At 35.4% G+C, this 12,187-nt stretch overlaps 1 protein-coding gene across 1 annotated transcript in view; it reads left to right on the top strand.

The window, feature by feature from the left end:
* Positions 1-209: 209 nt before the first annotated feature.
* The window catches only part of LOC114329572 (fat-like cadherin-related tumor suppressor homolog), a 495,287-nt gene continuing 483,309 nt past the window's right edge, over positions 210-12,187 (top strand). The window contains exons 1-2 of the mRNA XM_050663310.1: positions 210-261; positions 4,877-4,938. Coding sequence (XP_050519267.1) covers positions 210-261; positions 4,877-4,938 — 114 coding nt within the window. The remainder of the gene's footprint in view (positions 262-4,876; positions 4,939-12,187) is intronic.

Here is a 12,187-nt window from a genome sequence, read left to right on the forward strand (position 1 = left end):
CAAAACAAGACTCGAGGAAAACCTTTGTAGGCCCAGAACCATTCTATGGCATCACCAAATGTGCTAGGAAAAAGAGGTTCAGAAGTGGCTGATATTGAATCATCAAAAGAAATGGAGAACCACTCAAAAGCAGATCCAGACTAAGAAAATATTTAAGAATATTGATAAAACTCTCAGATAATTTGAACCTTAATGAACTAGAGATTAAAATGGTCACCCAAATAATGACTCCTCTTTTAATAAAACACTTGTACAAACTAGGTAAGGCGAATGAACTGTGTTGCAGCAAATGCGAAATAGAAGAAGAGACAGCCATACATAGCCTGTACCATTGCAATGTGCGAAGCGATATGAAGCACGAATTCACTGATCAACTGACGATTAAACCAAAGGAGATCCTAAAACTACCAATAAGAAAACTTTTGGTTTTCGTTGAGGTCACTGGACTTATTATAAGAGTTTAATGAAAAAAACAAGGTATGGTAAAAAGTCTTACGAACAAGTCCCAGAGATTAACGAGTTTCGCCTGAACAAGAAGAAGGTAGGTATTATACAGGGTGTTTCATTAACAATTGTCCATACCGTAACTGGAGAAACCTTAGCACAAAATACGAAGATTTAACCCAAAACACTTAAATAAAATATTCTTCCTTACCGAGATACAGAATGTTTTATTACAAATGTTCTAAAATGAGCACCTTCTTAAAGCACCTTTTAATATTTTTTGTTCAAACTTGACACACAGTTTACACATGCTAGGGTACTTTAACTGGTCTTAAAATATAGTTTTCCGCTGTTAGCAGAGGCGTGCTGTAGGGATATATTCTTCCTTTTCGCCCTTTCCCCCTTACAATCTATGCCACTGTCGTAATAATTATTTCAGCATGTTTTTTGATTCTTCGTTACTTTTTACGTAAATATCATCCTTCGTCTCAATGCGATAGAGTAAGTAGTTTTCAAGTTATTTGCGTTTTAATGTAATGGATTCAATAAGATTATGTATTTTAAACACATAATCTTATTGAATGTAGTTTAAAGTAGGTACGTAGTCTTATGGAATCCACTATCTTTAAACGCAAATAACTTGAAAACTATTTACTTTATCGTAATGAGCCAAAGGAATGATATTTATGTAAAAAGTAACAAGGAATCAAAAAAACATGCTGAAATGATTATTACGACAGTGGCGTAGATTGCGAGGGGGAGAAAGGGGCGAAAATTAAGTATATATCCCTACAGCACGCCTTTGGTAACAGCGGAAAACTATCTTTTAAAACTAGATAAAGTGTATAAACCCTAACATGTGTAAACTGTGTGTCAAGTTTGAACAAAAAATATTAAAAGGTGCTTGAACAATGGGCTAAAATCATTTTTTAGAATATTTGTAATAAAACACTCTGTATCTAGTTAAGGGGGAATATTTTATTTAAGGGGGGGATGGTTTGAAATCAACATATCAAGCAAATTTTTGTGAATTTTTTTCGAAGCAATGGTACAATTATTTTATTTTAAAATTAAATAAACATATTAAGTACAATTCAAAGAATATTTATAAAAAAATTCAATCCAAAATATTGAAAAGTAAGCCATTAGTGACAAATTTTGACAGGCAGCTCACAAAAAAATGGATTTTGTGGTGGACATCAGAACTCGTCACTAGATCATACGAAACAAAAAATTCAAAAAGATTTAATTAACTTATGAGTTTCACGAGGTCATAACGTTGAGTTTTTTTATTTTTAATAATTTTTGAATTTTTGGTATCACTCAGAAATCAAAAAAATGAAATTTTTGGTAAAAATGTTGTGCCAATCAACAGATTTATTTTTGGTGAACAAAAAATAAGCAAAAAAAGAAAAATATCTCGACGTTGTTACCTCATGAAATGTCTCAAGAAAATATGTGCACAATATCAGGTAGATCGGCCAAGTAGTTTTTCAGTTACAATGTCCACCGCATTTGAAAAAGCAGTTTTGAGAAAAATGCGTTTAAAGTTTTGACAACTGCATCTTCATCTTCTTATTTGTCTGCCAAATCGTAAAGTGATGCACATTGGAATATGTTTTTAAATCGAGGAGTAATCTACAAAAGAGAAGGCGAACAGTTGTTTAACGTTTCTCACTACGCTCAAAGCGGCAAAGCGAGTCGAAGGTAGAGATATTCAACACGCTGTATCTCTGGTAATTTTACTTTACTCCGATTATTTTGAAATTTTCAGAGGGTATTCTTGAAAGTATGCACTTTTATTTGAAATAATAAAAAAAATTAAATATTTCAAACCATACCCCCCACCTCCCCCGTAAGTGTTTTGGGTTAAATCTTCGTATTTTGTGCTAAGGTTTCTCCAGTTACGATATGGACGATTGTTAATGAAACACCCTGTATATTAATACAAATTAAAAGGGAAAGTCCCAGTGGTTGGCTGTATACCATAGTTTTAAAAAACTTGAGAAGTAAAAGCTTCGACTGTATAATGTTTTATTAAAAACTTTAAAAATCATCCAAATGGATTATAAAATTAAAGAACGTTTTCGATATTATCAGATCATCGTCAGTGAAACATTCTCTTTTGTAGTTGAAACTCCCTCTGTAAGTTGTTTTATTATATATTAGTGCAAGAGCCAAAGAGAGACGCATATTAAAAAATGGTGGAGCAATTATCTATTTGTATTACTAGATATGCAAATCAATGTTATGACAAGATTATGGGTAATATGCTTGCAAGTTTTATATTTTGAATTAAGTTTCCCGTGCTTTTCCCGTGCTGATCATTTGGTTAATTAGATTTTAATTATTATGATCTTAATATTTTATATACATATGTAATAACATTACATTATATACTTTCGATATATAGCATTACACCATACGTTTAGTTTTCGATTAGAGATACGCGACTGAAGGAAACGCTAAAATCGGCAACATTGTTTATGAGAATTAGTTGCATTGCCGCAGTAGAATCGACGAATGACTGAATAAATCTGCGCGACTCGGGTGTGTCAAGCGGAGAAGCAGTGTTGCCATGTATACAAAATTCTTCGTTACAAATATGATTTATAGTTCCAATAATTCATTTTACTTAATAGTCCAGAAAGCCAATGCGCATCCGTTAGGAAAAATATTCCGATTCGGATTTTTTGCACAATCTTACTCAAAAAGGACCCCTTTTAACAAATTTGCATGTTGCCAGGACCAAAAGTGGGTCAAAAATTTTTTAAACGTTTTTTTTGTTTTTTTCCTAAATTTTTTTTTTTTGCATGGAACAAAGTTTTTTAGGTTTTTTGGATCATTCCAATCAGAAAAGGTTTTTAGTGACTTTTCTCTAAAGTTGATAGTTTTTGACATATAAGCGATTAAAAATTGGAAAAATTGCGAAATCGGCCGTTTTTAACCTTCAAAAGCTATGTGAAAACTTAAAATTTGAATGTTGCCAAGGTAGGTAGATATTCTTTAAATATCTATTGATGAAATCCCGAAGAGTTTTTTTCAATACAGTATTCAAAACTCCTTTGTTTTTAATTTCTAATCACGCGTGCCCGACACTATGTTCCACCGTTGCATGTGAATACGTATACAGTATGGTGCAAATGAAAGGATTAAATTTGTTATTTCGTAAACCGGCGACTTTAAAGAAAAAATCCGAAACAGGTCGATTTTTATTTTTAAGTTATGATATTGCGGCATATATGGTATACTAGTGACGTCATCCATCTGGGCGTGATGACGTAATCGATGATTTTTTTAAATGAGAATAGGGGTCGTGTGGTAGCTCATTTGAAAGGTTCTTCAATTCTCTATTCAGTAATGTAAACATTTACATAATTATTTATACAGGGTGTCCAAAAATTGTTTATTAAATTAAATTATTTGACAAAAAAGGAAGTAGAAGGACACCCTGTATAAATAATTACATAAATGTTGATATTACTAAATAGAGAATTGAAGAACCTGTCAAATGAGCTAGCACACGACCCCTATTCTCATTTAAAGGAATCATCGATTACGTCATCACGCCCAGACGGATGACGTCACTAGTATACCACTGTATATGCCACAATATCATAACTTAAAAATAAAAATCGACCTGTTTCGGGTTTTTTTCTTAAAGTCGCCGGTTTACGAAATAACGAATTTATTCCTTTCATTTGCACCATACTGTCGCGTCGGTGGAAAATAGTGTCGCGCACGCTTGATTAGCAATTAAATAACAAAGGAGTTTTGAATATTGTATTGCAAAAAACTCTTCGGGATTTCATCAATCGATGTTTAAGGAATATCTACCTACCTTGGAAACATTCACATTTTCAGTTTTTCACATAGTTTTTGAGGGTTAAATATGGCCAATTTCGCAATTTTTCAATTTTTAATCGCAAAACCTAAAAAAACTTTGTTCCATGCAAAAAATGTAATTTTAGGAAAAAAACAAAAAAATCGTTTAAAAAATTTTTGACCCACTTTTGGTCCTGGCAACATGCAAATTTGTTAAAAGGGGTCCTTTTTCAATAAGATTGTGCAAAAAATCCGAATCGGAATATTTTTCCTAGCGGATGCGCAGTGGTTTTCTGGACTATAAAGATATGCGTAATTGCATTATTTAGTGATATTTCATGAATTCATGATATACATTTCTTGTCCTGTCGTAATGGAAGATACGCCTATGTCAATTTTTGTACTCTCTATTTCCATTAGAAGGAAAACTCATCCCTTAAATAACAATACTATGTAAATTAGATACTTCGAAATTACAATAAGTTTGTTTGAGCAAACACTTCTCCGGGATTAGTTTCTCATTCATTGAGCAACTTTCGTAATGAAACAAATTAATTGAGTCGGTCTGGTTTGTGTTATTTCCATTAAAAAGGGTTCCTTGTTTCAGGTATCATTACGACAACATCCAGAAAATTGGATAGAGAGGCCCAAGCGGAACACATTTTGGAGGTAAGTGAAATTTTATCTTGATAAAATGACGTCTTATAATTTTATTCCGTTGATTTGTTCTCATGAAAGAGTTTAGACACAAAGGATATAGAACCGTAATTTTCTTGGGTAGGTTACAGGAACGTAAGAGAAATCAGAATTTAATTTCCATATTTAAAGGTTAATTTAACATTTATTTAACGAACTCATACAGAAGTAAATAAACTTATGTTTAATAAACATTTTCTCTCTCTCTCTCTCGCTCTCTCTCTCTTGTCGTTTCCCCATTACTGACAATCGTGATTTCTTCCAATATTCCTAACAATGTTTCTCCATTGGTCCCTATCTTCAGCTGCTCTAAGAGCTTCGCAGAATGAGTTTCCAGCTGAATGCTTTATTTGGTCAGACCATCTAGTTGGTGATCGTCCTCTTGATCTTCTCCCCGGAACGTTTCCAGAAACAATTAAACTCTCCAAACTGTCATCATCTGTGCGAACAACGTGACCAAAGAATTGCAGAATTCGTGGCAGACATTTGTGGACAGCCTTTTTTTAATATTGAGTTGGTTTGGAATGGAAACGTTTGTCCTATGAGCTGTCCAAGGTATGCACAGCATTCTTCTCCAGCACCACATCTCAAAAGCATCAATTTTTTGGCGCTCGCATGCGCGAAGAGTCCAAGTCTCTGCTCCGTATAGAAATATTGAGAATACAAGGGCATTCACCAGTCTCATCTTGATATTTTGAGAGATAGTCTTTCCAAACTTTAGTTAGGCGACTCATCGCATTTTTTGCCATACCAATAGGTCTCCGAACTTCTGCTTCACAGTTACCATCGTTAGTTATATTGGACCCGAGATAGACAAAGGTCTTTACTATTTGGTATTCCTGTAACATGTTAGTCAATTGAATAGTGTCGAATCTGTTGACCACCATTATTTTTGTCTTAGCTTTATTGATTTTCAGACCAGTTTTAGTGCTTTCGTACTCAACTCTGCGCAGAAGATCAAACATTTCTTGCTCATTTGCTGCTATAAGTGTAGTGTCATCAGCAAATCTTAAATTGGAGATTTTCCTACCAGCTACTGTTACTCCACCGGCTCATCCTTCTAAAACCATCCTCATGACATGTTCACCATCCTTGTCTAACACCTCTCTCGGTCTTGAATTGGTTTGAGAACTTCTGATCTAGTCGTACTGTCGCTATATTAGACTGGTACGGATTTTTAATAAGTGTCACCAGGTGCATTGGTGCGCCCATTTCTATTAAAATTGACCACAGATTTATCCAGCTTACACAATCAAATGCCTTTTGGTAGTCAACGAAGCATATAATCATAGGTACTTGAAATTCTCTAGACTTTTCAATGAGTTGTCTCAGGTTCAGGATTTGTTCCCTTGTACCTTTACCCTTTACAAACCCCGCTTGTTACTGAGGTATTTGGTAATGTAGATAGGTTTTTAATCTGTTTTTGATGATATGCAACAATATTTTACTAGCATGTGTTATTAGTGACAGTGTGCGGTAGTTTTCACATCTGGTAGTAGTTCCTTTTTTGTGTAGTGGGATATAAATTGAGGTACGCCAATCAGATGGCCATTTTCCTGAATTCCAAACAGCGACACAGATGGAATGGATGATATGTAATTCTTTGTCACCTAGTAACTGTAGTATTTCACATGGTATTGAATCAATGCCTGGGGATTTATTTCTCTTTAGTGATTTAATTGCATCTTTGACTTCATCGAGTAAGACAGTAGGCTGGCTCTCTAGAGTAGTCAGAAGGCCACTGATTTTCTGCTGATACCTCGTTATTTTTATATGCTCGCCACAGTAGTTTCGCCATGTTTCCAATATTTCATCAGTATCGGTCTTTAAATTACCTTCCTTATCTATTACAAACCACGTTTGAGGTTTAAATTCTCTGGTAGGGAGTTTTATCTTCTGGAATAAGTCCCTCGGTTCATTTCGACAGCCATGTTCCTCTATCTCTCTGCATATTTGAGAGATGTAATCAGCTTTATCTTTGCGGCACTGTTTTCTGATTTCTCTCGATAACGCTCTGTATTCATCGTTTGTTCCCTATCTAGCTTTATGTTCCTTTTTGCGTTGAATCACAGTCCACGTATTATCGGATATCCATGGCTTACGGCCAGTGTAAACCGCTGCCTCACAGTCTTTTGCTGCCTCGATTACCTTATCTTTGAGATAGATCCAAGTGCTCTCAGGGTCACTATCTACTTGGTCTAAAGAAAGAGCTTCCTCTAGGTTTTGTTGGAAGTCATTTTATACCAATATGCAAACATTTTATACCAATATGCAAATCGAAGTTTTTTACTTCTGTATGAGTTTTTTAACTATGGTATACAGCCAGCTACTGGGATTTTCCCATTGATTTTGTATTTATTTAACGGTTTTGTATACATATACCAGGGCATTTACGAAAAAATAAATCGTTTATGAAATACAGCACCTAGAGACTTGCCACCTTTTGCATTGTGTTCAGGATGACGTCAGGAAAAAAATCTACAATAGAATAATGGGCGGAAATGCATAACCGCATTTTAAAGTGCATAACATGCAACCAAAAGTACATAAGCATATTAAAATCAGTATATTAAGGGTCAGATTTTGTTATTCAGGGGGTTTTTGGGGTCTCTGAACATGAATACGCAATCAGAACCGAGACTCGAAGCACCTGGTGCCCAGGGTTAATGCTACGGCACGGAGGTTCGAGGGTTTTCAGCACTCGTTTGATTCAAACAGATTACTTGGGGGTTTTTGGGATCGCCGAACTAGAATACGTCGTCAGAACCGATTCCCGCAGCACCTGGTCCGAAGAGTCACTGCTGAGGTACGTCATCTTCTGGAGTTTCAAGGATTTTCGGTACTAAATTGATAGAAACAGATTACTTGGGGGATTTTTGGGGTTACTGAAGGCGAAGTATGAGGTATGACATCAGAATCGACCCTCGTAGCACCTGGTTCCCAGGGTGACTGATATACATGTCATCTTCTGGAACTTAAGGGCATTCTGACACTAAATTGTTGCAAAGAGGTTACTCGAGGTTTTTGCAGTTGCTGATCACGAATGCTTCATCAGAACTGACCTCCGAAAACAGAAAACTCTCGAAATTACATAAGATGACGTGCATATTAGTCACTCTGGGCACTAGGTGCTCCGAGCGTCGGTTTTGATGTCATGTTTGGTGTTCAGCAAATCCAAAATCCCTCCGAGTAATTTGTTTGTGTCAATTTAGTGCCGAAAACCCTCGAGACTCCAGAACATGTCGTGCCTCAGCAGTGACAATGGGCACCAGGCACGCGGTTCGGTTCTAATGACGTATTCGTGTTCAGCAATCCCAAAAATCTCCCTAATAATCTGTTTGCATCAATTTTGTGCCGAAACCCCTCGTAACTCCAGAAGATTATGGGCCTTTGCAGTAACCCTTGGCACCAGGTGCGTCGGTTTTGATTGCGTATTCGTGTTCAGTGACCCCAAAAACCCCCCTAATAACAAAATCTTGCCCTTAATATACCGACTTTGACATGCTTATGCACTTTTGGATGCATGGTATGCAGCTTAAAATGCAATTATGCATTTCCACCCATTTTTGTATAGCAGACTTTTTTCGTGACGTCAACACAATGCAAAAAGTTGCAAGTCTCTAGTAGAAGCTGTATTTAAAAATCGATTTATTCCGGTGTTTTTAGTGCTAAATGCCCGGGTTTATCACTGACATGATTTAGCTCATCATTTATTTTGAGAGTATAATTTATACATCTTTTATTTGTTGACGTTATTTTTATCACCATTCTTGTTTGGCCAGATTTATTTAGTTCTTTATTTCTCTGTTGATTCTTAAGTATGTACCGAGTCGTGCCTTTTTCCATACGTCTTTCTGCTATCAGGTCCAAGATCTTTGCGGTCATCCAAACTTTATTCTTTCTTCTTGTTCTACTTTGTATATCAGTTCTGTGCTTTCAACCATTGCGTTTTTGATCCCTGTTCACGCCCTCATATGTTTTAATTAACTTCCATACATTTTTTATGACTCGACCTCAGTGGTTAACGTAGAGCTGCAACATTGCTCATAACTCATCACGCGATAAGCCAATGCATTAGCGAAGAGCTTAGAGATTGCTTATTACATTATAAAACATTTAAAGTGCCTGTTTTGGTTGTGTTACAGACTTCATCTAAACAGACATTTAAGTGCGAAGGACGCCTACCCTCCTACTTTTATGTAGCTATTCTGTTTAGTATAAATAAATTTATATACTTCACACCAGTGTCTTTATCAAAAGTAGAAAGGAAGCCACTTCAGGACACTTTGACCTTTGAACCCTAGCGATACAACATCGCGCGTGACTACAGCAGACCGCGTGACTCCGACGTGGGTGACGTCAGTGGAGTAACTTGTCGGGTGACGTCAGTGGGGTAACTTGTCGGGACTTGTTGGGTGACGTCATTGGGGAGCTTGTCGGGTGACGTTAGTGGGCCACAACTCCGATTAATTATTTTAACTATTTTTAATCATATTTTAAGTCATTATAATAGTCTAAGTATGTCAATAACCATTAATATTAAACAAAAAATTTTTCCTTAGGAGGGAATTGAACCAAGTACTAACACGACAGTAACTAGATACACATTCCGCGAACCCACGCAAACGCTTGCTAGACACTGGTAATATAAGGTATAAAAAAAAACAAATAGATAGGTAAAAATTGTAAAGAAAATTACTACATACTTAAATGTATTATAAAATTAATATATTCCTAAATTTTAGAAGAAACATTCGTAAATAGGTACATTTATACAAAACACAAAAGCATGTAGGTACCTACACATAGGTATGTTGTCAGCTTGGGTTAGTATATACAGTGCATTCCGTATGTTTTATAAACATGATCAGGGGAAAATTGTTGCCTGATAGCTATCAAAGAACCGTCTATGACCAACATATCTTTCTTATCGAAGATGTTCAATATCAACCTGTAAAAACATAATATTACCCACTTGCCGTAGATAAAATATAGTATGCAAATCACTATACTTCAGTAATATTCATAAAAATGATAGGCATATACAGAATAATAGCGGAGTATAGTAATGTACGTTCAGTAGAGAATATTATCTGAATTGTCGTAGATAAAATAAAGTATGCAGCTCACAATACCCTCTCGATTTAGTAATTTTCATACAAATGATAGGCATATACAGAATAATAGTGGTGCGCGTTCAATGGAGACCTATGTATAGTAGTGATCGTTCATATAAGATCCATGTTGAGCACTGATCGTTCAGCTGATATCTTTATCGAGTAAGATACGTTTTTATTGTTTGGCCATACTGTAAGACTGGTTCATGCTCATTAATTAAATCACAAAAAGAATATTGTATATTGCCTTTTAATATTATAGTGGATGTTTGTTGGTTTGGTCATACTGTAAGAATTCGCTGGTTAATACCCATAATTACATAGGAATATTGTAGGTCATCTGTGTGTATCTGTGTGAGAGACGAGAGCCGTGTAGGTACCTATACTTAGACACGTTCGGTGGTTTGGTCATAATGTGAGGATGACCTGCGGTATGATGTGTTTGATTTTTCATCTATTCGCAATAAGTTTTCAAGCGATATCTTGCATGTACATTGAGCTGCTTAGAAGATATCCCTTTGTCCTGTTATAGCAGCTGCTCCTTCTGCATATACAGTAATACCTATGTGTAGGTACCTACATGCTTTTGTGTTTTGTATAAATGTACCTATTTACGAATGTTTCTTCTAAAATTTAGGAATATATTAATTTTATAATACATTTAAGTATGTAGTAATTTTCTTTACAATTTTTACCTATCTATTTGTTTTTTTTATACCTTATATTACCAGTGTCTAGCAAGCGTTTGCGTGGGTTCGCGGAATGTGTATCTAGTTACTGTCGTGTTAGTACTTGGTTCAATTCCCTCCTAAGGAAAAAATTTTTGTTTAATATTTATGGTTATTGACATACTTAGACTATTATAATGACTTAAAATATAATTAAAAATAATTAAAATAATTAATCGGAGTTGTGGCCCACTAACGTCACCCGACAAGCTCCCCAATGACGTCACCCAACAAGTCCCGACAAGTTACCCCACTGACGTCACCCGACAAGTCCCGACAAGTTACTCCACTGACGTCACCCACGCCGGAGTCACGCGGTCTGCTGTAGTTACGCGCGATGTTGTATCGCTAGGGTTCAAAGGTCAAAGTGTCCTGAAGTGGCTTCCTTTCTACTATCAAACTAAGCGCAATCTAGTGTTTCAAACCAGCATTAAGTCACAAAACCCACATGGTCTTTCGATCCGGATTTGACCAGCGATCTATGGATGTTCTTAATATTCTGAATATATAGCCCTAAAAATGTTATGTTGCCGTGTCATAAAAAATATATGGAAGTTAATTAAAACATATGAGGGCGTGGAAAATCCCCGTCCAAATTAATTCTGTATTCTGTTTAAGTGTAGAATTATTTATGTTCTCTATCCTTCTGCTGAGTTCCTTATTTAGTTCACTTGTCACTATGTTAATAGTGACATATGATATAACTCGACTGCTTGCCCTAACTCCGATATCGCGTCGTTCGGGTTAACGGCAGTCTCGTGCGGAAAAGTATCACTTTCCGCACTATAGTTAGGAAAATAATTATTTACATTAAGCGACGATTGTTTTGATGTCATTTTCCACAGCTCTGGTTTTAAAACAAAATAATAATAATAATATGTATACAGAGAGAGTCTGTAAAGTGGAATAAATTCAATATCTCAAATACTAATTGTTTTTTTGGAAAATGCTCAGACCCGTCGATTAGTATTTCAAATTGTCCTTTTTGACATTCAATAATAATGTATACAGGGTGTCCCAATTTAGAGATATGACGTCATCGTCGATTTTCTTAAATGGCAACACTGTCATTTTGATAGCTAATTTGATAGGGTTTGTAAAGTTATACATAACTGCAAAATATCAAATTTTTATTCTCTACCATTTACAAGATGATAGAAAATAACAAAGTTATATCTGTAATTTGGAATATATTCAATAATTAAAATACTAACTGTTTTTTTGAAAAATTCTCAGACCCGTCGATTAGTATATCAAATTGTCCTTTTTGACATATAATAATAATGTATACAGGGTCTCCCAATTTAGAGATATGACGTCATCGTTGATTTTCTTAAATGGCAACACTGTCATTTTGATAGCTATTTTGATAGGGTG

This window comes from Diabrotica virgifera, chromosome 1 (assembly GCF_917563875.1).
Source record: "Diabrotica virgifera virgifera chromosome 1, PGI_DIABVI_V3a".
In the NCBI taxonomy this organism is placed as follows: Eukaryota; Metazoa; Arthropoda; class Insecta; order Coleoptera; family Chrysomelidae; genus Diabrotica; species Diabrotica virgifera.